General features: G+C 52.7%; 1 protein-coding gene across 1 annotated transcript; it reads left to right on the plus strand.

Moving 5' to 3' along the window:
- The first annotated feature begins 2,845 nt into the window (after window positions 1–2,845).
- Trap1 (TNF receptor associated protein 1) lies at window positions 2,846–26,996 on the plus strand. The gene is made up of 18 exons (XM_090324882.1): window positions 2,846–2,935; window positions 7,747–7,911; window positions 9,130–9,212; window positions 11,159–11,299; window positions 13,100–13,171; window positions 15,216–15,376; window positions 16,344–16,453; window positions 17,405–17,478; window positions 17,946–18,101; window positions 19,599–19,719; window positions 20,391–20,460; window positions 22,343–22,490; window positions 23,712–23,897; window positions 24,087–24,225; window positions 24,482–24,567; window positions 25,415–25,560; window positions 26,652–26,724; window positions 26,806–26,996. The coding sequence occupies exons 1-18, from the start codon at window positions 2,860–2,862 to the stop codon at window positions 26,905–26,907; spliced, it is 2,109 nt and encodes a 702-aa protein (XP_090181008.1). The 5' UTR covers window positions 2,846–2,859; the 3' UTR covers window positions 26,908–26,996.
- Window positions 26,997–27,000: the final 4 nt, after the last annotated feature.

The raw sequence follows: 27,000 nt of genomic DNA on the forward strand, positions 1-27,000 counted from the left end.
TTGGGCTTCAGTTCAAGGCCTGAGGGATGTTTTGGGGATTTCTCAAGGCTAGTGCTTGAGGCACAGCACCCTTTCTGGCTTTTTTTCGATGTATGTGGTACCGAGGAATCAACCCAGGTCTTCGTGCATGCTGATCAAGCACTCTACCACTAGGCCAAACTCATAGCCACTAGCTACCTTTGTTTTTGCCAGTCCTGGGGCCTGAACTCTAGGCCTGGGCATTGTCTCTGAGCTTTTTACTCAAGTCGAGTGTTCTACCATTTGAGCCAAGGAACCACTTCTGGCTTTTTCTGTGTATGTGGTACTGAGGAATGGAACCCAGGGCTTCATGCACACAAGGCAAGCACTCTACCACTAAGCCACCTTCCCAGCTTCAGGCTGAGGCTGACCCCTCAGTGTTGCCCAACCCTAGTGTCTACCCATACACAGTGCTGAGAAAAGCATTGTGACTGAAATGGCATTTCTCTCATCTTTCATCCCATGGCTCTTTGCCCACAGAGATCCCTTACAGATCTATTTAAACAAAACAAAACTGGTTGTATCCATGACAATCAGAGAGCAAGGATCCTTGAGGGAAGACAGTGATGTTCAGAAACCTTCAGGTAGGAATCTGAACCCAGAGTGCAAAGCATGCTGGGGAGGGGCTCCACTCACCTTCTGGGTCATGGGTGCTTTTTCTATCCTGCCCCCTAGTACTCCTTCCTTGTTATGTCTAACCCTGTTCTCAAGACCGCTGATGACAGATGAGGGCTCCTGAGATGAAGACAGTTTTTTATGTTCCTTCCTAGGGTGAGAGGATGGAAGATTAGGAAAAATGTCTACTCAAGGGCTAGAATGTAGTTCCCATGTTCCCAAAGCTGGGAAATGGAACCTCATAGGTCTAGGAAGAAGTATCGGAATTTGACAAGTCTTAGACAATCAGAACTGGTGTCACCAGTAAGGGCTGAATTTCAGCTGAGACTGGAGCACACAGGGACCTTGGGAGTTTTGTGGGAAGCTGCTGCTGCTTGTCCCTGACCCGCAGAGTCCCAAGGAGTTTTCTGGCCAAGGAAAGGATATAGGAGAGCAGACCCAGATGGGTCTTCCTGGAACCTGAGAGCTTTGTGCTCCACTGACCCTATCCCGCCCTCATCTGTCCCCTTCCCGCAGAACCACTTTTCTTTCCTAAAATCTCTCTCCAATGGGCCGGGAGTTTGGCCTAGTGGTAGAGTGCTTGCCTAGCATGCACGAAGACCCGGGTTCGATTCCTCAGTACCACATACATAGCAAAAAAAAAAAAAAAAAAAGCCAGAAGTGGTGCTGTGGCTCAAGTGGTAGAGCTCTAGCCTTGAGAAAATCCAGGGACAGTGCTCAGGCCTTGAACCTAAGCCCAGGACTGGCAAAAAAAAAATTCGCTCCAAGCCAGAGCTAGGACCTCATAGACAAACTGGAAGCTTTCACAGAAAGGATGATTTCCTAATGAAATGTGAGCCCAACCTCTACGAAATCCCCCTGGGTGTAGCTACAGGGACATCTATAGGCAGTCTGTAGTGTGGTGACAGGCAGGGTGGGTGATACAGGGAGTGTTCACAAAGGCAAAAAGAATGAACTGAGACTAAGAGTTCCTGGGAGGCTGTTGATATCAGTGAGGGGGCAGGGGCTGGCCAATGTAGGGATGTTGGGCTGGTGAAAGTAGCCGTAGCATGGAGGAGGGTATTATGAGGCTGCTGGAGTCATCCAGGAGTGAATTCCAATTTTTCCACTCAGATTTGCTCATTCTTTTCCTAGCTCCTCCGTCTCTTAAGTCAGTAACTTGGGGCAATCTTTTGATTTGGTGGTTCTGGGAGAACTAAGGCTTGAACTCGGAGTCTCCTTATTCTAGCCAAGGTCTATCACTTGAAATATTTCCCCATCTGTAAAATTTTCAGAGAAGGTTTCATGCCTTTGCCAGGGCTATACCTTTTCTTCCTTTCACATGGTTGGCATTACAGATCTGATTAATCTGGAAGCATTTTAGGACTCCCTCTTTATTTTTTTTTTCCATTATTATTATTTTTCTAGTCCTAGGGCTTGAACTCAGTGTCTGGGCACTGTCCCTGAGCGTCTTCTGCTCAAGGTTAGTACTCTACACTTGAGCCACAGCGCCACTTTCGTTTTTTTCTGCAGATGTGGTGCCAGGGGATCAAACCCAGGGCTCCATGTACAGTAGGCAAGCACTGTACCAGGAAGCCACACTCCTAGCTCAGTACTCCCTCTACCAACACTCCGCCGTGGGACCTGAGCCGCACTCTCCGGGATCCGCCTTTTGAGTTCCGTGTATGTGGGGTGGGTGGCGGGGTAAGAAATCTCTCTGCCCCCGAGCTCCGCCTCAGCCTTCCCGTTCGTTTGTGCAGCAAGCCTGGGGGGCCCCAGAATCATCCGGCAGAATCTGCCTAACTTGGAAGGGTATAGTCGGATTTGCCAGCCGAAAGGGAGGCAGTCGGGAGGAACGACTGGGCTGCGTCGCGGCGGCCCTGGTGAACGCGTGCCCGTCCGGGGTGCCCGCGTCGGGGCTGGAACCCCGTCCCTCCGGGCTTCAGCCCCTGGGTTTAGGCGGGACCTTCCGGCGGCCTCCGCATTCCGACTCTGCCCCCCCCTCCCATTCTGAGACGCTCGCGCCGACGTGCAGCCCGCCAGGGACACCAAGCACCGGACCCGGGTCGCCCTTGACGAGACGCAAGGTCACGGAGGTCCAACACTCAAGCCCCGAGGGTCCGCGCGCAGTGCGGAGCTCGCACAGGCAGCGCCTCGGGCAGCCCGTCGCGCGCCGTGACGTCACCTCCCCGCGCCGCCGGAAGTCCCGCCCTTGCAGACAGCGCGCGGGCTTTCGGGAACGGCAGCATGGCTCGTGAGCTGCGAGCTCTGTTGATGTGGGGCCGCCGCTTGCGGCTTCCGGCACTGACGGCCTCCACGGCAGGTGAGGAAGGCGGGCGTGAGGCGGCGGCGGCGCCTGCTGCGCGGGCGCTGGGTTCCTCACGGCATTTCTCTCCGTACCGCCGGGCGGGTCGGGTTCCCCCGGGCGGCTCGGGCTCCTCCGGGCGGCACGGGCTCCTCCGGGCGGCTTGGGTTCCGCCGGGCGGGTCGGGCTCCGCCGGGCGGGTCGGGCTCCCAGCCTGGGCCTCGGGGGCCGCGGCGTCCCTCCGTTCGCGTGCGGGGCCCGGCTTCTCAAAGGGACGGCGTCGGTCCTCGCGCTCATCGGACGCCGCTGCGCCCCGGGCTCCGCGTGCCCTCGGTTCAGGCTCAGGATTTGGTGTGAAAACGTTGACTCAACCCTAAAACGGGTGTCCGGAATCCGGGTGGACCCCCGGCGTTGGCCTCCGTGCCCCCCAAGGTCGGGAACGGGGCGGCGAATGGAGAAGGGAGCGCCTTCCCCTCCGCTTCCTCCCCTCCTGTCGGCCCGCCGCCCGCGCCGGGGCCCACGCGTGCAGCAGGCTTTGTTTTTATCGTAAATAAATGCCACGGTGCTGTGGAATTTTCCGCGCTCACGGTCTCCCCACACAGCTTTTCATTTCGGTCTTCGTGTCCAGCGGCCTTCCAAGTGGTTACCCGAGAGTTCCGTGTTGTGAGCTACCAGACTTCACTAAGCCGTGTACTCGGCAGTCGGGATTACTTCAGATTTATTCCATGCGATGATGAGTGAATACTTAATGCGCGTTCTGATTTTCGAATTGATGTTTAAGAACTTTTTAAAGTGTTAGCTGATGTTCCCACGTTAGTTACGTTACAGTGAGCAGGCGGTGAAACTGCTTGTAGTATTTTAACACTGGATGTGTCTCCCGTAGAGGTTGGGGTGTATTTTCACAGTAGACATAAGAGACGCCTTGTTTGATTTATACCTGCATGGATATGAGTGAGAATAAGAATATTTTTTTTTGCTAGTGTAACAGCCTTTTCTGTATCTGCACGAATCTCCTATGAGTAGCTCTTAAATCTTGTCTGCTTGAACTTTACATTTTAGCTTTTTTTTCTTAATTTCAACATGCCAATTAAAATAACAGTATTAGCAGTTAAGAAAACCGTAAACTTTACTGGTTTACTCATCATTACCTTCGTGGAAGTAATTCTGGAGCTGCTGTTGTAGATTTATTTTTTACTTTACCACCTGTACCCCATTATTTTTACAGAAATAGCGTATGGGGTGCAGTTTCTAGGTCCCACTGTGTCTTAAGATTTCTCATTTGTCTTCATACTTGTATACTTGTTTGGATGGTTATTGCATTCCAGGTGAAAACTATTTTTCTTTATGATGTGAGACAGTTGCTGTCTGTCTTCTAGCACTGGTGTTATAGATTAACAGTCTTGTCAGTTTGATTAGTGTTTCTTCTGTGGCTAACCCTAGGCTTTTCTTTGCCAGGAAGAGTAAGGGCATTTTTTTCTATTATAAGGTGTCTACAAATATTTGTAGTTCATGGTCTGAAAGCACCATGTCACTTCGCTCTTGAAGATACATCAGTTTTCTGCTTTCAGATTTTTTTTTTTTTCTGGGGAGGAGGGAGATAGGGAGGACTCAATCTTGGGGCTTGAACTTTGGGCACTGTCTCTGAGCTCTTTAGCTCAAGGCTAGTGCTCTGCTCCTTGAGCCACAGCACCACTTCCAAAGCTTTCAGATTTTTGTTTCCCTTCATATCTTTCCTCTGGGTCTGGCATTGCTTGAGTCTATTCTTCAGCCTGTTGTGTTTCAGATGCCCATAACATTGTCACTTGTGAGATATCTGTGACCGTGGATTGAGTGATGGGTGAACTTAGTCAAGAAAATTTGGGAGCATGGCCTAGTGGTGAAGTGCTAGCCTTGAGAAAGCCCAAGGACAGCGCTCGGTCCCTGAGTTCAAGCCCCAGCGCCGGCAAAAAAAAAAAAAAGAGGGCTGGATGATAGAGTGCTTGCCTGGCATGCATGAAGACCTGGGTTCGATTCCTCGATACCACATACATAGAAAAAAAGGCAGAAGGGCCGGGAGTTTGGCCTAGTGGTAGAGTGCCTGCCTAGCATGCACGAAGACCCAGGTTGGATTCCTCGGTACCACATAAGTAGAAAAAGCCAGAAGTGGTGCGGTGGCTCAGGGTAGAACATTAGCCTTGAGGAAAGTCCAAGGACAGTGCTCAGGCCCTGCACTCAAGCCCAGGACTGGCAAAAAAAAAAAAAAAAAAAAAAGAAAAAGAAAAAAAAGCAGAAATGGTGCTGTGGCTCAGGTGGTAGAGCTCTAGCTTTGAGAAAGCCCAAGGACAGTGCCCAGGTCCTGAGTTCAAGGCCCAAGACTGGCCAATAAAAGGAAGGAAGGAAGGAAGGAAGGAAAGAGAAAATATGTGATATGTACGTAAGGGAGAACAACGAATGTGATTACAGGAGGTAATTCCAGAACTTGGTCTAGAAATGTGTCTTAGAGGTAGTGTGCTTGCTAGCATGCATGAAGCTCTGAGTTTGATTTCTGTACCACATAAACAAAAAAAGCCAGAAGTAGTGCTGTGGCTGAAGTGTTGAGTGCTAGCCTTGAGTCAGAGAAGCTCAGGGACAGCGCCCAGACCCTGAGTTTAAGCCCCAGGACTGGCAAAAGAAAATCCAGGGATGGGGCCGGGAGTTTGGCCTAGTGGTAAAGTGCTTGCCTAGCATGCACGAAGACCCGGGTTCGATTCCTTGGTACCACATACTTAGAAAAAGCCAGAAGTGGTGCTGAGGCTCAAGTGGTAGAGCTCTAGCCTAGAGAAAAATCCAAGGACAGTGCTCAGGCCCTGAGCTTAAGCCCAGGACTGGCAAGAAAAAAAAAAAAAAAGAAAGAAAATCCAGGGAGGGTAATGGGGACCAAGACATGTGAAAGGGTATCAATGTATGTGAATTAATGCACCTTCTATCTGGCAAATATCATGTAACCCTTTTATTAATTACAATAAAAAATATTAAAAAAAAAAAAAAAGGAAATCCAGAACCCCCCCCACCCTTTTTTCTTGGGCTAGTGTTGGCAGACTTTAGCATTTTTGCCTTCACATTTGGGATGTGTCACATCTTCATAGCTCCTGTATCACCCTTGAGCTCAGCGTACTTTTTTCCCCTCCCTCCCTTCCTTCTTTTCCTTTTATATCAGGGACTTGAACTCAGGGCTGGGGCACTGTTTATTTTTTCACTCAGCTGGTCTCCCCAGAGTAGCTGTGACTATAGTTGTACAGTCCGGCAGAGGGGTGTTAAGTGATTCATGATCACCAGAGTAGCTGAGCCCTGCCAGTTTGAGGGTTGACATTGGCAGGATAAAATCCGGAGGTGCTCCTTAGCTGAACCTTCAGTGTTAGAAATGGAAGTTTTGAGGATAAGGGTCCCAGCAAGTGCTAGCAGCTCAGTAGAGCTCAGATTCCTATGGGGCTTAAGCATTGGCCAGTTGATTTCATCTTACAGAAAGAACCTCACCAGGACCACACTCTTAACGCTGGCACTGCTGGGCTGTGACCTCCCTTTCCTCTTCCTTGATCTGTCCTTTTCCCTTTGCTTACTCTTAGGGGTCCCTGTGGTGCAACTTCCATACCTACTGAGCTTTCACAAGAATCCACTTGAATTTGTGGTATTCCCAGCCTGGTGAATTGTTTAGGAAATAATGAAGTTGCACTGGCTAGTCAGATATACCTGCGCCCCCCTTTCGTGTGTGTCTGTGTCTGTGTCTGTGTCTGTGTGTCTGTCTGTCTGTCTTTCTTTCTTTCTTTCTTTCTTTCTGGTACACTCAGCTTAACCAGAGACTTTTTTTTCCTTTTTTCTTCTGTGAGTCATGGAGCTTGAACTCTAGGCCTTGGTGCTAACCGTGAGCTCTTTCACTGAAGCTAGTCTTCTGCCACTTTGAGTCCCAGCATTGCTGGATTTCTGATTGTCAATTGGAGATAGTCTCAGGTCAGGTGCTGGTTGGCTTATTTATGCCTGTAATCTCAGCTACTCATGAGGCTGAGATCTGAGGAGCACAGTGTAAAGCCAATCTAAGCAAGAAAGTTTGAGAATTTTTTTCTGGGAGGGGGAGCAGTCCTGGGGCTTGAACTCAGGGCCTGAGCACTGTCCTTGAGCTTTCTCAAGGCTCGAGCTTTATCACTTGAGCCACGTCACCACTTTTCTATGTATGTGGTACCAAGGACTTGAACCTGAGTCTTCATGAATACTAGGCAAGCACTTTACCATAGGCCACATTCCTGGCCCCAGGTTTGTGAGACTCTTATCTCTAGTTTGCTACCATGAAAACCAGGAGTGGAGCTGTGGCTTGAGCCGAAAAGTTGATGTATTCGTTTTTAAGAGTGTCCACCTATTTTGGGACATTGTACATCATTCCTTTCCATCAGTTACATGTTTGCAGGGAAGAGTCTATCTGATGGGCACCTGTGTCCATTTCTGTCAGTCATATGTGGTGTTCTGACTGACCCTATGTTCTTGACACTGTCATACGATGAGTGTCTACTGGACAACTCCAGGCACTGGGTTCATTCTGGTGGCCTGGGTGTTGGGGATGTGGCATCCAGTGGGGAGCCATTGTCTTCCTTGTTCCCACCAGGATGAGCAGGAAGTTGCAGCAGGCAAATGTGAGTGCCCTCCTGGCTAATGTCAGAACAGCACCGCAGCTGTTTTTCAGCCAAGTGCCCTTGACGTTGACATGTGTGGAGTGAAACAGCAGCAGTGTCGTTCTGCATTGGTTTCTGTGGACAGTTGAGATGGGAACAGGTAAGGCCATCTGCCTTTGAGTACTAGTTCTTTATGCATGGCTGTCTTTTCAGGAAAGCCAGTTCTGTGTCCTCAGAGGACCCCAGTGCAGTTCAGGAGTCCCGGGCAGAGTCTGGCTTCGAGCCTCTGTGTGGGACAGCGATACAGCACGCAGGCTGCCGAAGACAAGAAGGAAGAGGCGCTGCACTCCATCATCAGCAGCACAGAGGCCGTGCAGGGTGCGTGGATGGCATGGGGTGGGCCTCTGGGCTGGCTGTGGCTCGGGAAGGGCGGCTTTCCAGGAAGAGGTGGGATGGCTGGAGTAGCTAGCTCCAGCGGAGTGTGGCCTCCATTTCCGTCCCAGTCGGGAATGCTCGGCTTTGTCCTGGTCTTGCCCCCTCTGGCGGCCACCTAGGAATCTGCTGAGTGGCAATGCAATAGCACATCTGCTAGTAATCACGGAAGCTGGATGGAAACCGAGTAATGGCCCAGCTGGTAAAGGACTGAGTTCTGAGTACCAAAAGGCTATCTCCAGAGCCAGGCCCAGGACTTCCATCTCTGGCTTTTAATGAGATGACAACAGAGTCGTTTGTGAAGAAGAGAAGTGAGGCTGTCTTATTCTTTTGCTTTTCGGATAATTGATCAGAACGCAGCTCTTTTGGAGAATCTGCTGTGGTCTGGCTGCTGAGGCAGGCCTAATTCTCAGCACTGAATGCTTTGGGAAATTCACCTCGGTGGTTCCAGCATGCAGAGCTTGTTCTCCATGAGCCTCTTGCTACTGAGAGAGGCTCCCCCTACCCTGGGGCCCTTCCCTGCGAGCTTGCTTCTTGTCCACTTTCCTCATGGCTTCCTGGTTCCTGTGCAGAAACCCTTAGAAGCCACGGTGTGTGGTAGGCAGGGCCAGCTAGGGCTCACAGAGACACCCCATCTCTTTTTTTTTTTTTTTTTTTTTTTTTTGTGCCAGTCTTGGGCTTGAGCTCAGGGCTTGAGCACTGTCCTTGGACTTTCTCAAGGCTAGAGCTCTACCACTTGAGCCTCAGCACCACTTCCAGCTTTTTATTCTATGTATGTGGTACCGAGGAATCGAACCCGGGTCTTCATGCATGCTAGGCAAGCACTTTAACCACTAGGCCAAACTCCCAGCCCAGACACCCATCTCTTAAAGCCTTAGACAGGGGCCGGGAGTTTGGCCTAGTGGTGGAGTGCTTGCCTAGCATGCACGAAGACCCGGGTTCAATTCCTCGGTACCACATACATAGAAAAAAGCTGGAAGTGGTGCTGAGGCTCAAGTGGTAGAGCTCTAGCCTTGAGAAAAGTCCAAGGACAATGCTCAAGCCCTGAGCTCAAGCCCAGGACTGGGGGGGGGGGGGGGGTGAGCCTTAGACACATTTGATTGGTATATGGCATGTTGTCCACGGAAATGAAAGGAAGCTTCATTGTTTGTGATTCATTACCAGGTTCCGTCTCCAAACACGAGTTCCAAGCAGAGACAAAGAAGCTTTTAGATATTGTGGCCCGTTCCCTGTACTCAGAAAAAGAGGTAGGTGTCCATTTGCCATTAACAAGGCTAGCAAGAATTCTTGTAGCAAAACTGTTCTTACATCATCCTGTTAGGTGCGTTAGACTGTCAACAAGCCCCAGTCATAATCAGAGTATGTTTACCAAAGTCTATTTTGGCTTCACAGATAAGTATTCCAGACAGTTCCTTGGATCAACTCTAGGAGCTAATTTAATTTTGCAGATATTTTATTCTTTTTTCATTTCTGTGGTACTGAGGAATTAAACCCAGGGCCTCCTTCATGCTCGGCAAGCACTTTACCACTACGCTACATTCCCACCCTTTCGCCAGTATTTTAAAACCTTCTAAACATTGACGTGAGGCTGTACATTGGTCAGTCTCTGTACTGTTGGCCTGCCCTTTGGTTCCCTGGCGCTGCTGTGTGCTGGCATCTCAGTTTATTTGCCTCCTTTGCCTGGTCTGTGGCATCAGCAATGGGAAGAGAACTTTTTAGTTCTTTTGTAAAATTTCCTTGGGGATGGGGGCTAAGCGTGTAGCGCCCTCCTGTACTCCTGCTACCCCAAGTGAGGCAAGAGGAAAAGTTGGTCATGAGCTTTTCTTTTCCTTTTTTTTCCTCTCTCTCACTCTCTTTATTGATTGATTGATTGCCAGTTCTGAGCTTGGAATGAGGGCCTGAGCACTGTCCTTGGGCTTTCTCAAGGCTAGAACTCTACCACTGGAGCCACAGCACCACTTCTGGCTTTTTTTTCTATGTATGTGATACCAAGGAATTGAACACTGGCCCACCAGAGCCTTTTTCTGAAAGGTAGAAGCTCTGATGTTTGCCCCTGGTAGATGAAACGAAGCCAAAATGAATCTGTGAGTCTCTTCATGGAGCAGAGAGATGGATGTTTGGAGGAATGTTTTGTTATTTCTATGTAAGAGACTGAGACGTCAGATATACATGGCTCATGCCTGTGATCCTAGCTACTTAGGCGGCTGAGATCTGAGGATTGCAGTTGAAAGCCAACACAAGCTAGAAAATTCCTGAGACTTCTCCAGTTAACCAGCAAAAAGCCAGAAGTGATGTAGTGGCTCAAGCACTAGAGTATTCATTAGAACAAAAAAGCTAAGGGACAGTGTCTAAGCACTGAGCTCAAGTCCTAGTACTGGCATCAAAACACAAAAGAAAATAGGTAAGAAAAGGTCCCTTATAGTGTGTGTGTGTGTGTGTGTGTGTGTGTGTGTGTGTGTGTGTGTGTGTGTGTGTGTGTGTGTGTGTGTGTGTGTGTGTGTGTGTGTGTGTGTGTTGGTTTTTTTTTGGCCAGTCCTGAAGCTTGAACTCGGCTGAGGCACTGTCCTTGGGCTTTCTCAAGGCTAGAACTCTACCATGTGAGCCACAGTAGCACTTCCAGCCTTTTCTGTATTATGTGATACTGAGGAATTGAACCCAGGGCTTCATGCATACTAGGCAAGCACTCTACCACTAGTCCACGCTCTTGGCCCCATTTTGTGTGCAGGCGTGCGTGCACTCGGGGCCTAGGCACTGCCCCTGAGCCTCTCTGTGCTGAAGGCTAGCACCCAACCACTGGTTTTTGAGTGGTTCATTGGAGGCAAGAGTTTCATGGGGGACTTTGCTGCTCAAGCTGCCTTAGAACCATAATCCTCAGATCTCCGTCTCCTGTGTAACTAGAATTACAGTTGTCAACCACCGCCACCTGTCAGGGTGGTTCTTAAAGTCTAAGCTCTGAGATGGACGTATCATTTCAGGCTGAACTGAAAACCCTAGAATGAAAGAGCCGTAGGGGTTGGTGTGCTGCAGAACACTGTGCCGGGGAGGTGCCCATGTTCAGGGGGCTGCTTGGCCACCGCAAGAGGTCTGTGTGCAGAGCCTGCAGATCTGGCAGGCTCTGACTGTCAAGATGTGTCAGTGAAGTTCACCAGGCAGATGTCAGGACAGCGCCTTCTTCCTCTCCCCCCATCCCTAGGTGTTCATTCGGGAGCTTGTCTCCAATGCCAGTGACGCCTTGGAAAAACTGCGTCATAAGTTGGTGTCTGATGGCCAGGCACTGCCTGAGATGGAGATTCACCTGCAGACCGATGCTGATAAAGGCACTATCACTATCCAGGTATGTTTGTCTTCCTACCTCACAGACGAAGCCGGCGTGGTGAGTGGCAGCCCCTCTAACCTGCGCAGCCAGGGCGACAACACTTGCTCTGCATTCTGTGACGTGCAGACGCCTTCCCGTTTCACTTGCTAAGTTATCACTTGGCCATCACAAGAAAATTGGAAAACACACCACCAGGCAGAGGAGAAGGAAATGTAAAACTATTCCCAGTCCATGGCTAGCTTTTCTGATCTCCAGTACCTCTTGAAGAGCAAATGTTCTGTCTGTGAGCTACACCCAGCCCAAGAGGTGTGTGGGTTTGATTTTTGCCAGTCCTGGGGCTTGAACTCAGGGCCTAGGCACTGTCCTTGAACACTCAAGGCTAGCACTATGCCACTTTCCGCTTTTTCTGTGTATATATTACCAAGGAACAAACCAGGGCTTTGTGCATGCTAGACAAGCACTCTACCACTAGGCCCAAGCCCAAGATTTTAATAGCAAACTTTATCCTTATTTTCCTTTTAGGCTTTCATGTTTTTAGTGATGTCTAGAAGTTTTTGACTTTCAAAGTCAAGCTTCTTAACCTCAGCTTTTACATTTATATATGTGATCTATTTCACGTATTTTTTTTTTCCTTTTGCACTGTCAGAGATGAACCTAGGGCCTTGAATGTGCTAGGCCCGCCACTAGGTTACATCCCCAGCCCTGGACACCGCCCCCCCCCCCGCCCCTCCCCACAGCTGAGGCCTGAACCCAGGGCCTTGCACTTGCCAGTCAAGTGCTCTTCCACTGGTCTAAATCCCCAGGATTTTTGTGGGTGGCATGAAGTAAGGCCTGGTGGTCCCGGCATCTGTGAGGGGCAGGTGGCGCTATGCATGCTTCTGCTCTGGACACTTCATTCTACATGATTGCAGATTTGTAACAAGTCTTACAATTGGCTAATGTGAGTTCTTCATCTTTGTTCCCTTTCAAAATATTTAGGTTTTTCTACTTCACTCTGCACTTTAGAATAAAGCTGGTCATTTTCTACAAATGTTAGAGAGATTTTTTTATTGACATTGTAATGAGTTTATAGATCAATTTAGAAAGAAACAGAGTTGGAAACAAAAACTTACTCCTATCTTATCAGAGTTGAAAACAAAAACTTTTCTCCTGTCTTATCCTCCTAACATGAACCTTTTCCTTAGGAGTTCTGTGGCCTGGTAGTGGCCTACTGAAAGAATATTCACTTAGCCTCCATGAAGACTTAGGTTCGATTCCTTGGTACCACGTACACAGAAAAAGCCGCATGTGGTGCTGGGGTAGAGCACTAGTCTTGAAAAAGCTCAGTGCCCAGGCCCTTAGTCCAAGTCCCAGGACTGGCAAAAAAAAAAGTTGTATGAAAGTAAACATGTCAACGTAAACTATACTTAATAACTAATGATTTTAAACTTACTGCTCATTCATGCATTATTCTGTTGGATCGTGGTTCTTATGTCACTTGCTGTCTCGCTCAGGAGCACCAGCAACAGAGCCAGGCAGGGGTGCGGCCAGCACTGCCTCTCAGGGTGGGGGGGAGGGTTTATGCTGGAGGTGGAGCCTGGGCATCCCGCGTTGTGCAGGGCCACTGAGCACGCGTACCTGGGGCTCGCGTTAAGCGTGCGCCCGGCCACGGGTCATCACTTCCACTTCTCTCTGAGGCTGGGCTGATGTGATGGGTGTGTGGTCAGTGTCCGAGACTCCATCTGGCAGGTGCCACTGAGACCACTCCTGGTCCTGTGCCGTCCCCACACCTGCCTCCGCTGCCCCGGCTCAGTGCCTGCCACTCTCCTCTCTCCTCAGGACACGGGCATGGGAATGACGCAGGAGGAGCTGGTGTCCAACCTGGGCACCATCGCCAGGTCGGGGTCAAAGGTAAGCCTGCCTGCAGCGCTGCGTGTCACCTTAGCGTTTCCAGCCTCCGAGTGTCGAATTGCGCTCTTACATCACAGATGAACAGGCTGAAGTGTGTTGCACAGAGCGGCAGGCTGCTGGTGGCAGGTTCAGATCCTGAATCCACAATATGCTGCTCCCCTCCTGGCACTTTCCTTGCTTGTGGTTGGAGGTCTACCATTTGAGCCACACCTCAGTCCCTCCCGATGCTGATCTGTGAGCCTGCACTCTGCCTTGTCTGAGTTCCCTGGGCGGGACCCAGACCCCAGGCAGAGCCATTCACAAGAATGAGCTGAGGGGGGTGGGGGCGTGGCCTACTGGTAGAGTGCCCGGCCTAGCATGCACAAAACCCTAAGATTGAGGCCTTGGTACCACACACGCTGAAGAGGCTAGAGGTGGAGCTGTTGCCCAGGCGGTAGAACACTAGCCTTGAGAAAGTTCAAGGACAAGCTGGGTGTGATGGCTCATGCCTAGCTACTTGGGAGGCTGAGATCTGAGGATCATGGTTCAGAGCCAGCCCGGGCACTAAAGTCTGTGAGACTCTTATCTCCAATTAACTATTAGAAGAGCAGAAGTGGCACTGTGGCTCAAGGTTTAGGGCAGTAGCCTTGAGCTGAAGAGCTCAGGGACAGCGCCCGAGCCCAGGGTGAAAGCCCATGACCAACAGAAAAAAAGGCAAGAACGTGGGCCCTGATTTCTGTAGTGCAGCAGTTTATGTGGGCTATTGGGTTACGGTTGTGACAATCCTGCAGACATGGTCAGCTGTCACCTCCGGCCTTTGTTCCAATCTAAGGCAGACATTGTTGGCCCCTACTGCCTCTCCTGGAGCCTGAGTGCTTTCTGTGTCATTAGTTTACGTGGTGCCGGCATTAGTGTAAAGTAACTCACAGATTCCTACTTTTAAGCATCAGTGTGACTCCTGCCCATGATGCTCTTGGATAGTTTTCAGGATCATCCACTCTGCCCTGTGTGGTAGCTGCTCAGTGTACATGGCTGCATATAAGATATAAAAGTGGACTCCTGGGGCCGGAAGTTTGGCCTAGTGGTTAAAGTGCTTCCCTAGCGTGCATGAAGACCCGGGTTCGATTCCTCGGTACCACATACATAGAAAAAAGCCGGAAGTGGTGCTGAGGCTCAAGTGGTAGAGCTCTAGCCTTGAGAAAGTCCAAGGACAGTCTCAAAGGAAAAGTCTCAAGCCCAGAGACTGGCAAAAAAATTTAAAAAAAAAGTGGACTCCTCACTTCCACTGGCCACATCTCGAGCAGCTGGAGCTGCAGTGCTGCGCAGAGCAGACCCCGCCTTCTCTCAGCTCAGGTCACGAGGCACCTGCTGTGTCAGGCATCCCACCCCGCCTTGGTCTTTCTGGATTATCTCTGACTCCTGAGAAGGAGGTAGTGTGGACAGCTGTGTAAGTACTTGATTTCATCATATTATTCCAAGTACAGGGAAGAATTGTGTGGGATCAACTTTGCCCCGTTTCATAGACAGGATTGAGCAGCCGGGCTGTCAGTCCTGGGGTGCTGCGCTAACTGCTGTGTCTGCGAAGTTGCCCCTGCTTGGAATCTGGAGATAATGCAGGAGACCCTGGCCTGTGGACCTGCAGGCTGCGCATGCTTATTCCAGCCGCCTCCCCTCAGTGAGACCGCACCCCACTCTCACCCCATACCTCAGCGGTCCTGCTTAGTTCTTACTGCACGCCTGGGGTGACTGTCAGCATCTGCAGGGCTCTTGCATGTGGAGAGAAAGGTAGATGGGGTCGGGAGTCTGGCCTAGTGGTTAAAGTGCTTGCCTAGCATGCACGAAGACCCGGGTTCGATTCCTCGGTACAACATACATAGAAAAAAGCCAGAAGTGGTGCTGAGGCTCAAGTGGTAGAGCCCTAGCCTCGAGGAAAGCCCAAGGACAGTGCTCAGGCCCTGAGCGTAAGCCCAGACTGGCAAAAAAAAAGGCAGATGGTAGTCCCACAGCTGTGGGCTCCCAGCTCGGTGGTGGCAGCCTCCCTCGGACCTGCCTTTTGTCCTTGCAGGCCTTTCTGGAAGCACTGCAGAACCAGGCGGAGGCCAGCAGCAAGATCATTGGGCAGTTTGGAGTGGGTTTCTACTCAGCATTCATGGTGGCCGACAGAGTCGAGGTCTATTCCCGCTCCGCAGTCCCGGGGAGCCCAGGTTACCAGTGGCTTTCAGACGGGTAAGCAAGCACCTGGCCCTGAGGACATCTGGAGTCCTGTGTCACCTGACTTGCATGTTGGCAGTTACCACTGAGTTTGGAGAGACTTTCTGCCTTTTCCAGCATTTTCTGGGTTGTTGGCCTGAAGTCTGAGTCTGTTTGGGGGCTCAACTGGTCCCTGGGGCTGGTCGCTGCTGTGCAGCGCTGGACTGAGGCCTCGCCTTCCTCGGGCGTCCTGCTGAGCTCCTCTGCCTCCTTCACACCTGCAGGTCCTACCTAGTCAGTCACCTGCAGCAGGACGAGGGCTGGAGGGCTTCACTGGCGGGAGCAGCGTTGTCTCCCTGCCGGGCTTCTGTCCTGTGTCCCCTGTCTTGATGCACAGGGGGCTTGCCTGCTGCTTGCTGGCTGAAGTCAGTTTGAGAACGGTGTCTGGGGCACGAGGCCTGCCCGGAGCTGCCTCTTCCCTCGCTCCAAACAGATTTCTGTAATTCAGTGAAAGCAGCCCCCACTGTGGATAGATGTGGTCAGGCAGCAGAAGACCCCTCCGGCCTCCCCCGTGCTGCGCTTCTCCACCACCAGCTGCCCCTGGAGGTGCTGAGCCGTGCCCATTGGTGCTCCAAGGCACATAGGCCCAGGAGAGTCTGAGGCGGGCAGGACTCCTGAGGGAGCCAGGCGTGCACAGTTCCACAGTGCACTGTCCCTGCCCCTGTGTCCGTCTGGTGGCACAAAGAGCTCCGCTGGGCCTGTGGTAACACGTGCTTATGAACCCAGCACTTGGGAGGCTGAGGCAAGAGGATCAAGTCCATGGCCACTCTAGAATGCACAGTAAGACCACCTCCCCCATCTCAAAAAACAAAGAAGAGGATATTTTTGGTCTCCTTTCTGCTTGGATTCTGCTTGTGAAAATCCCAGGAGTGGCTGGATTTTCCACACTCAGATTGATTTAGGTAGTAAAAGTGGACCTGTCTTTCCTGTTCCTGTGTCTTAGCTCTGGAATGTTTGAAATTGCTGAAGCTTCAGGAGTTCGAGCTGGGACCAAAATAATCATCCACCTCAAATCAGACTGTAGAGAGTTCTCCAGCGAGGCCCGCGTGCGAGGTGAGGGACCCAGGGTGCCTGGGAGAGGGCAGGGACTTATTCCAGGGCCTTGGCGGATGGAGACAGAGCCAGCTGACATGGGGCGCAGCCCTTGCTTGTTCCTGTGTTTCTCATTTTTCTTTGTTTTTATTTCAACATAACAGGCAGTTAAAAATTAGAATGTATTAGCATTTACAGTGCTTAAAAATAGAAAGGACCTTAGAAGCAAGTTACTTCAGATTTAAGAAAAAGCTGTCATGGGCCAGGAGTTTGGCCTAGTAGTAGAGTGCTTGCCTAGTATGCAGGAAGACCCGGGTTCGATTTGTCTGTATCACAAACATAGAAAAAGTTGAAAGTGGTGCTGTGACTCAAGCCTTGAGAAAGCCCAAAGACAGTGCTCCGACCTGAGTTCAAGCCCCAGACTGGCGCAAAAAACAAAAACAAAACTGTCGTAAACAATAACAAAGCAACTTCCAATTTTTTATTTTAGATCAGTATTTAAGATGGCATTTGGCAGAGTCGTCTGTGCTGTCTCTGCAGGGCTTCTAGAACCTTGGGTGCTTAGTGTGGTCGAACCCCACTCCCCGGACACTGCAGGAACACTGCAGGAGGCCGTGCTGGCCTCGGTCTTGGTAGACTTGGGTGGAGGTGTCTGTTGGTGCTCTCGTGGCTCCTCTTCCTGGCCGGTGTCCCGGCTTTCGGCCTCTGGCTGTCTTGGCAGCTGACGGGGAGTGCTGAGCCCCTCCTGGGGTTCAGGGCTATTTGGCTCCTGGTTAGCACACAGCCAAACCTCAACCCTGTGGTGTCCTGGGCCCTAGACTCTTAGCAGTCTGCTTTCCTCTCTGGTTCTCTGCTCCCACTGTGCAGGCTGGGGAGGACATGTTCTTACTGTAGCCCTGGCCCTACACCGTGACACGATGGCAGCGTGGACGGGCGCTGCCTGCTTCTGTTCACTGTCTCTGTCTTCTGCAGATGTGGTAACGAAGTACAGCAACTTCATCAGCTTCCCGCTGTACCTCAACGGAAGGAGGATCAACGCCTTGCAGGTGTGGACCTGGGCTGCCTGCAGGGCAGGCATGAGAGGTTCCGCGAGAGAGGGGAGAGGGCACGCATGCGAGCAAGCCTCTCCCAACCTGGCAGCCGGGCTGGCTAGAGATGTGCCTGCCTCAGTCCACGGGAAAGGCTGGTGGACGTGTCGTGCTTCCAGTCCTTCCACTGAACTTGGTTTTTTCGTGGTTCTGCCACGGGGAGGGGGACGGTGCCTCTTAGGTCGCAGGGATCTTGCTGGTCACCTTGCTTTGCCTGTGGGCAGACACCCTCAACTGGCCCCTGAGGGACCTCCCCTGCCTCTGTGCCGGGGTGGGGGCGAGGGGACGTGCTGTTGTGGAGCTTCCCAGGTGCTGGAGGGGGAGATGGAGATGTGGGAGCCCTGGCCCTGGCACAGGGTCAGTCAGGGTGCATGCTCTTCTAGTCGTGTTGTAAACGTGATGCTCCCCGCTCTGCCCGCGTCCAGGCTGTGTGGATGCTGGACCCCAAGGACATCAGTGACTCCCAGCACGAGGAGTTCTACCGCTACATCGCCCAGGCGCACGACAAGCCCCGCTACACCCTGCACTACAAGACAGACGCCCCTCTCAACATCCGGAGCATCTTCTACGTGCCCGAGACGGTGAGTGCCCTGCACGGCCCCCGGGTGCTGAGGAAGAGCCGGGGCCTCGGGGTGGAGCGCAGGGGCCCCCGGGCACCTGACCCTGGCGTCTTCAGTGCAGGTGTGGGAGCTGTGCGGGGCAGGGTGACACTGTGGGAGGTCCCCCAACACCCTGTGGAACGGGCCCCGGGCTGCCACGCTCCTTCACTCCCAAGCGCTATGAGCCTCGGCACCCTCCGCCCCTCCACTGGGAGGGAAGCAGGCAGGATCGTCCCTGGTTCCGGGCCGAGACCTGTTCAGAATGCCAGATTTCTGCCCCTTGGCACCTCGTCCTTCAGCCCACACCATTACTGACCCCAGCACGGAGGCAGTGTAGACACCAGTGGGCATGTTTTGGGGACAGAGCACCTGTTGTGGTCACAGTCCCTGGAGCTGTAACGAAAAGCTTCAGTCCACACCTCAGAACGCATAGGTGCGTGCAGTGAGCTGTGGACTCCAGCATCTAAATTCCTATCCCTGGTGGTTTGGGGTTTGTGGTTGGTTGTTTTGGTTGCGGGGCTTGAACCCTAGGCCTGGGCACTGTCCCGGAGCCCTACCCCTTGAGCCACAATACCACCCGGTTTTCTGGTGTTTAATTGGAGATAAGAGTCTCAAGGCCTTTAGTGAACCACAGTCCTTAGATCTCAGCCTCCTGAGTTACAGGCGTGAGCCACCATGCCCGCCTCATTCTTTCTTTCCCGTCCTCGGCCCTGAGCTCAATGGCCTGGACTCTGTCCTTGGGCCTCTCTATGCTCAGGACTAGAGTTCTACCACTCAAGCCACAGTGCCACTCCCAGCTTCCTCTGCTCATGGGGTACTGAGGAATGGAAGCCAGGTTTCATGCATGCTAGGCAAGCGTTCTACCACTGAGCCATATTCCCAGCCCAACCTTTTTACATTTGATAAAATACTCATTTTGAGTTCTCTCTCCACCCAGTTAAAAATGAAACACCCCTGAGCATGGATTTGGTCTGTGGATTTGCTGGCTGGCCCCTGGCCTGTGGTTTGGCTTGATTCTTTTTTTTTTTTTTTGCCAGTCCTGGGCTTGAGCTCAGGTCCTGAGCACCGTCCTTGGACTTTCTCAAGACTAGAGCTCCACCCCTTGAGCCTCAGCATCTCTCCTGGCATTTTTCTATGTATGTGGTCTTCGTGCATGCTAGGCAAGCACTCTACCAGTAGACCAAACTCCCAGCCCTTGCTTGATTCTTGGGGACACACAAAACCTTTATGTCCCTGTGGGTCGGGGGAAGCAGCAGTGCCACAGAGCTCACCCTTTCCCACCAGCGTTCAGTTGTGGTTCGTGGGAGATTCTGGACAGAGGCCCTTGGAGGACAGGTGGGCAGGCAGCAGCGCTCCTCTTCTGACCTTATCCTGTCCTCCAGGTCATCGCCTCAGCCCTAGGGAGAACAGCTCCGCCTCCTGTGGTTGGGGTGGGGTTTCTGCCCAGACCAATGATCCTCACCCTTTCCTCACCCCCAGAAACCATCCATGTTTGATGTGAGCCGGGAGCTGGGCTCCAGTGTCTCTCTGTACAGCCGCAAGGTCCTGATCCAGGCCAAAGCCACGGACGTCCTGCCCAAATGGCTGCGCTTCATTCGAGGTACGGGGCCCAGGCCCCAGAGCAGCCTCAGCCTCTTAAGCAGCTAGGATTACAGGCGTGCGCCACAGCGCCCGGCTCCACTTCAAGTATTTTTGGTGGTTAATTGGAGGTAACTGTCTGAGACTTCCTTGCCTTTGTGGCTTTGAACCAAGATCCTCAGGTTGCAGTGTCCTGAGCAGCTAGGATTACAGATGTGAGCCACCAGTGCCTGGCCTTGGCTTAGGACTTTTTTTGTGTGGGGGGGGGAGGGGGGTCATGGGGCTTGAATTCTGGGCCTGGGCATTGTCCCTGAACTCTTCAGCTCAAGGCTACTGCCCTACCCCCTGGAGCCACAGCGCCACTTCTGGTCTTCTGGTGGTTAGAGATAAGAATCTCATGGACTTTAATGCCTGGGCTGGCTTTGAACTGCAGTTCTCAGATCTCAGCCTCTTAAGTAGCCAGGATTGGTTACAGGCGTGAGCCACCGCGCCTGGCTCTGGCTTGGGACTTTTAAGGTAAAATCTAGAACATGTTTGCCAAGTGTCCCAAGTCCTGCGCGCCCCCAAGCACCCGGGGTGTAGAGGAGGGCCAGAACAACCCTCCCTGCCTCGTGCCACACGTGGCCCAACAAGACCGTGTGGTGAGGAGAAGAGCCAGGAGGAAGCTGGAGCGTGACCTGTGCCGTCCCTCAGGTGTGGTGGACAGTGAGGACATCCCCCTGAACCTCAGCCGCGAGCTGCTGCAGGAGAGCGCGCTCATCCGGTACGTGGCGGGCGGGCTTGTGTTGAGAGGAGAGCAGGCTCTCCTGCTCGGATGATGTCGGTCCTGGTGCTAGAACTCGGGGCCTGGGCTCTTCTCATTTTGGTGTAAGGCTAGTGCTCTCCCATTTGAGCCACAGCTCTGCCTTTTTGGTAGGTAATTGAAGATGAAGAGTCTCACAGACGTTCTTCTGAGTAGCTAGGATTGCAGGTGGGAGCCAGCAGCTCTAGGTGGTCTTTAACTTTTTTGGTGTGGATACTGGGGCTGAAATTCAGGGCCTGATGTGTTTACTCTTTTTCCTCACCTGTAGCACTCTACCACCACTTGAGCTACACGGCCAGTTCTAGATGTTTGCTAGTTAATTTGGAGATAAGAATGTCATGTTTGTTTGCCTGAGCTGGCTTTGAACCACAGTCCTCAGATCTCAGCCTCACAAGTGTGAGCTACCAGTGTCTGGCCAGTCTCAAGTATTTGCCAGGGAATCAGCCTGTTCTTGAACCTCTCCTGATCTCTGCCTCTTGATTAGGTGGTGTCACAGGTTGAGCCGCCCTGCCTGGCTGTTATCTGTCCAGCTCATGATAGTACTTGACTCTGGGACATTCTGTGTTCCTCCCTTTGGTGTTTCGAAGGCCCTTTAGGCAGTGACGAGCCTCCCTTTGTTAGCCTTTACGTGATTACCCACTTGGCAGACCCAAATCCAGGTTGCTCGTTGCCTTGGCCACGTTGCTCCTGTTGGGCCCTGGTCACCCGGTGTGGCTCAGACATTCAGGCTTGCTGCCTCACAGCCTTTGCTCGTGTCCTCCTCGACCACGGCTCCAACCCTGCACAGACCGGGGTCCTGGCCCAGGCTGAAGGGGGAGAGGGGAGACGGAAAGCTTAAGTGGTTTAGTCTTTATTTTTCCTTTTCCTCCAGTCCTGGGGCTTGAACTTGTGGGCCTGAACACTGTCCCTGCACTGCTTTTTTTTCCCTCCTTTTTCTCAAGGCTGGCACTCTACCACTTGACCCACAGTGTCACCCCTGGCTTTTTTTCTTTTTGTTGTTGTTGGTCATGGGGCTTGGACTCTGGGCCTGGTTGCTGTCCCTGAGCTCTTCAGCTCAAGGCTATACTGCCCTACCCCTTGAGCCACAGCACCACTGGTTTTCTAGTAGTTAATTGGAAATCAGAATCTCAGGATCAGTGTTTAGTGCCCTGGCTGGCTTTGAACCACGCTCCTCAGATCTCAGCCTTCTGAGTAGTTCGGATCACAGGCCTGAGGCCACTGTGCCGGCGCCTCTGGCTTTTTCTGTGGATGTATTAGAGTCGTTGACCCCAGGGCTCCATGCATGCTAGGCAAGCACTCCACCACTGAGCACCTTCCCAGCCTAGGTGAGGTTTCCAACGGCGCCGCTGCCCCGAACCATGAAGGGCCCTGCAGGCAGCAACCTGCTGTAGCTTTTCAGAACAGCTGTGTGGGTCAGGTTCACATAAGTCGTGGAGAATCTGTCTTGAGAAGCTGCGGCGCAGCCTCTGTACACATCCATGCCAAGTCCAGGTTTCTGCCTCATGCTGGGACTGCCGGGGTGATTTTCTGGGGTGTGGCTTGGCCACCGAGCCTCGTGCACGGAATGCTGAGTGTATTCATACCATGTACCCCAGGGAGTGCTCTCCTCCATCCATTTGGCACTCTTGACCATTTTTTAGAGCCATAGGCAACAAGTGGACTTGGGCTTGAGTGTCACTGATCCTCTTCCCCAGGGGACATCCGTGCATGTCGATGCCTGCAGGGGACAGTGTGGCACCACGCGGTCCACTTCCCTCCCTCCTGCTCCAGTGCTATGCTTGTCATTCCCACACTTCCCCGGTGCTCAGAGCTCCTGCTCCCCCCATCTCACTCTACTTTGAAGGAAGCTTCGAGATGTTCTGCAGCAGAGGGTCATCAAGTTTCTCATCGACCAGAGCAGGAAAGATGCTGAGAAATACGCCAAGTTTTTTGAAGATTTCGGCCTGTTCCTGAGGGAGGGCATCGTGACCACTGCCGAGCAGCAGGTCAAGGTGAGCTTGCCTTCTCGTGGCCGCCCCTGCTGCCAGGTCAGTGCAGGGACCGCTGGGCCCACTGCCTGGCCCGCGGCGTGTCTCGCAGTCCCTGGCAAGGCAGTGTGGGGGAGACTTGCTCTGCTCCCCGTTTCAAGTGTTGGTTGTACACAGGCTCACATCATGGCACTGCCCTGTATCGTGGCCAGGGGAGAAGGGGAGCCCCGGGCCGTGGGACGAGTGGGGTGCAGATGCACAAGGATTGTTCATTGGCTTCTCTGGGCTTGTCACACCCCCTGTTCATGTCAGCCAGTTTCCTATCACTGATGGAGTGGCTGAGGAAGCTTCCAGGGGGAAGTATTCATTTTGTTTTTTTGTTTTTTTGCCAGTCCTGGGCTTGAGCTCAGGGCCTGAGCACTGTCCTTGGACTTTCTCAAGGCTAGAGCTCTACCACTTGAGCCTCAGCACCACTTCCGGCTTTTTTCTATGTATGTGGTACCGAGGAATCGAACCCGGGTCTTCATGCATGCTAGGCAAGCACTTTAACCACTAGGCCAAACTCCCAGCCCGGAAGTATTCATTTTGAAAGCGCACACTTAATCCATGGTCCTTGGACTGCATGGCAGAGGGAGCTCACCTCATGGTGGCTGGCAAGCGAGGAGAGAGCGGGCCCCAGTCACTTCCTCAGCCCCTCTCCCTGTTACTGCGCAAGGCTCAGGCCTGCGGGGCCGGCCTTGGGGACCAGGATCCCCCGTGGCACTGCTGCCCCATCTTTATGCCACGTGTGGTCACTCGCACCCTGCAGTGTTCATGTGCTGGCGCTTTCTCACGTGCTTTGCAAGCATGTCCCCATTCCATGCATTTGTGCCAGCAAGGGCCAGATGGGAGCGTGGACGCTGTCCCGTGGGCACGGCTGTGCTCTCCCAGCCCCACTTCCACTCAGTCCAGCACAGCATGGTCACCCTGCCTTCCCCGGGTTCCAGAGCCGCCTCCTACCCTCTGTGCCATCAGAGGGGACAGCGGTTTAGACCAGGTGGCTCCGAGGAGCAGCTTGTTGCATGCGGCGTGCAGGGCTTGCTTCAGGCCCCCTTGCGCTGAGGGAAGCGGGGCACGCTGCCTTCACACCCATGGCCTGTGGCAGACCCTGGGGAGCAGCGTTTGCCCTAGACAGGCTCGGGCGGCCTGGGCAGGAAGGCGCTGGGGCCTGTGAGCGTGCCCGCCGTGACCGCCTCGCGTGTGCAGGAAGACATCGCGAAGCTGCTGCGCTACGAGTCCTCGGCACTGCCCGCCGGCCGCCTCACCAGCCTCTCCGAGTATGCCAGCCGCATGCAGCCCGGCACCCGCAGCATCTACTACCTGTGCGCGCCCAGCCGCCACCTGGCCGAGCACTCGCCCTACTATGAGGCCATGAAGCGGAAGAACACAGAGGTGAGCTCGTGCTTCCTTCTGCTCGGGACAGTGCAGGAAAGGCCTGTGTCTGCAGCCAGCCTTGTCTTTCGGGAGGTGAGGGTGGGCAGGAACAGAGCCCCGCTCAGAAGCTTCTGGGGACTAGGCAGGCAGGCCCCAGCAGGGGTCTCCTTCAGTGTCGGGGCTGACCGGGGCTCGGGGCGTCCCCAGGTGCTCTTCTGCTACGAGCAGTTTGACGAGCTCACCCTGCTGCACCTGCGCGAGTTTGACAAGAAGAAGCTGATCTCGGTGGAAACGGACATTGTTGTAGACCACTATAAGGAGGAGAAGTTCGAGGACACGTCCCCAGGTTGGCTCTGCCCCTCTCCAGGCCGGGCAGAGCAGGTGGGCTAGGGCCTGGGGCGTGGAGCTTCCTAGCGGTTCATAGAAACCTGAAGGCGCTCTGTCTCCAGTGCCTTCATCCTTCACAGAACCAAGCAGCCACAGGCACCCAAAAACGCCCCGAGGTTTCTCTCCACCACGGGGTGCTTCCAAGAGCCTCTCCCTTGTGTGGGTGCGGAGGCTGCATGGTGGCTCCAGGCCTGCTCACACTCACTCCTTTGCAGCCAGTGAGCGCCTGACCGAGAAGGAGACGGAGGAGCTGATGGCCTGGATGAGGAATGCACTGGGGTCTCGAGTCGCCAGCGTGAAGGTGAGGCACCCACCACAGGCTGCTGTGGGACCTGCTTCTGCAGCCATGCAGGGTCCTGCCAGGGTGGGCGAGTCCTGGCCCATCCCCCCAAGCAGTAGAGAACTCAGGACCGAGGGAGCAGCAGAGCCTAGGGCACTGGCATGGGGTGGGGGCAGCCTCGTGCAGCCCCAGGGTGCCGCCTTCTCCCTAGAGTGGGCTGTGGTGGACTTCAGAGCCAAGGTCTCATGGCCACATTCGGGAGGGGTCCACAGGAGGCACCAAGGTGAGGGTCAACGAGAAGGAATTAGGGGTATATAGCACATCAGAGCCACAGTGTGCAGAGTGGATCACATGACACCACTGCTTTACAAATGGTAGCTGCTCTAAAGGCTGAGATTTGAGGATCACGGTTGGAAGCCAGCCTGGGGAGGAAGGTCATAGACTCAATTTCCCAATTCACCACCAAAAAGCTGAGGGATGGCACCCAGGTCGTGAGTTCACTCCCACTCCACTAGGCTTTGGGTAACTCGTCCCCAGGCTGATCAGCACACAGGGTCGCAGCACATGTGAGGGGTTGGGGACTAAAATCAGCCTGCCTTGGGAATGGTGCAACAAGTAGTGCCTTGTCAGCCCCGAGGGCCTTGGCGTACACTGGCATAGTGAAAGCACATGCCTCGTAGACATCTTTGACACTGCCGGGAATCTCTGGGTCCTGGGGAGAAGGCAGGATTCCCTGCTGCCTTCCTGGACATGATGGGAAGTTGTGTCCTGGCTGTGACCCATGGTTCTGAGGAATTTCTCTTCCACCAAAGACAGCCATCCCGGGCCTTTCCAGCACTGAGCCTCTCCAGCTTGGCTTTATTTGCAGGTCACTTTCCGCCTGGACACCCACCCTGCCATGGTGACTGTGCTGGAGATGGGAGCTGCCCGCCACTTCCTGCGCATGCAGCAGCTGGCCAAGACCCAGGAGGAGCGCGCTCAGCTGCTGCAGCCCACACTGGAGATCAACCCCAGGTACTCCCAGGCCAGGATCGCTCTTTGTGACAGCCAAGAACTCTTACAGATTGCATGTGTGGGGGTTTCAGACCCATGTGAGTTACTATTCATGGGGCTTGGACTCAAGGCTGGACAGCTTAAGAATTGAGCTCTCCCACTCTGGAGCTAAGAGTCTCACAGATTTTCCTGCTTAGGCTGGAACCTTTGAACCATGATCCTTAGATCTCAGATACGAACCAACAGTATCTGGCACCCCCCCATTATTTGACTATTTACTAAACTCATTAGATGCTCTGTGGGAACTTAGAAATAAGAAATCTTAACAGTATATGGTTTTGGCCATCTGAATTTAAATTGTCTGTGGAAAGGCAAGTGCAATTTCATCTTGTTTCCCAGTCCACTGAGCTGTGTTACCCTTTCTGTCATGAGTTTGTCTCACACATCTTGATAGTGTTTCTCAACTGTGCTCTTACGACCTCCACATTTTTTTTTTGAGGCAGGGTTACCACTCTTTGTTACCCAAGGCTGAGACAGTCATGATGGGCCTGGCCTTGTGCAGTTATTAGCTGTGTGATGGTTTCTTTGAGGAGGAAATTGTTGTAGCTTCTGAACCTTGATCCTGCAAGTCTCAGGATTACGGGCCTAAGCTACCTGTACAATAAGATTATAGCATTCTTTGGCTGAATGAGGTTTATTTAAATCTGGTTTAGGTTCTTGGACTTATCGAAGATACCGAGAACAGGTATCTTTATAATGTTTTTTTGGTCAAAAAATTGAATCTAAGTTGGTTCCATAAAATTGTAAATGATGTACATTTTCACTCAGTGAAATGCTGGCTGTGTTGGGTCTGTATTTTCCCCTACATAATTGAGCTGATCCTAAAAGCTTCTTAGTAGTCCTTTCTTGGTTCAGATTTGTCCCTTTTAAAAAGTGTGTGCGCTGTTAGAAACAAGGAAAGGGACAACGTACAGCCACTCTAAGTTTGCTGTCATATTAAGTAATTCTGGTCCTCTTGGACTTTCTGGGTATGGAGTCGTGGCTCACCAGATTCAACTCATTGTGTGCAGTTTTTACAGTGTTCTCTCTTTCCTGGTGTTTCATCGCGGCAGGCACACGCTGATCAGGAAGCTCAGTCAGCTGAGAGAAGGGGAGCCGGAGCTGGCCCAGCTGCTGGTGGATCAGGTGAGGGGAGCTGGCCAGGCCTGACTTGGAAGCGGGGAAGCTACTTTTCCTTCCTAACCATCTCCTCCCTGCCTTCCTTAGATCTACGAGAATGCCATGATAGCAGCAGGGCTTGTGGACGACCCGAGGCCCATGGTCGGCCGTCTGAATGATCTTCTTGTTAAAGCCCTAGAGAAGCACTGACGGTTGAACTTACAAGAGAAAGACCCGGACACAAGTGAGACTGCCACCATCTTTAGCTTTATTTACCTCCATTAAAAGGTATTTCTCAATCCA

Source organism: Megascapheus bottae, chromosome 36 (genome assembly GCF_031878675.1).
Source record: "Megascapheus bottae isolate mThoBot1 chromosome 36, mThoBot2.hap1, whole genome shotgun sequence".
Taxonomy (NCBI): Eukaryota; Metazoa; Chordata; class Mammalia; order Rodentia; family Geomyidae; genus Megascapheus; species Megascapheus bottae.

Coding starts and splice junctions, on each gene's coding strand:
- Trap1 (XM_090324882.1), top strand. CDS start 2,860: ATGGCTCGTGAGCTGCGAGCTCTGTTGATGTGGGGCCGCCGCTTGCGG. Junction 11,300..13,099: donor AAGGCACTATCACTATCCAG/GTATGTTTGTCT, acceptor CTCTCTCCTCAG/GACACGGGCATGGGAATGAC. Junction 22,491..23,711: donor CTGCCGAGCAGCAGGTCAAG/GTGAGCTTGCCT, acceptor TCGCGTGTGCAG/GAAGACATCGCGAAGCTGCT.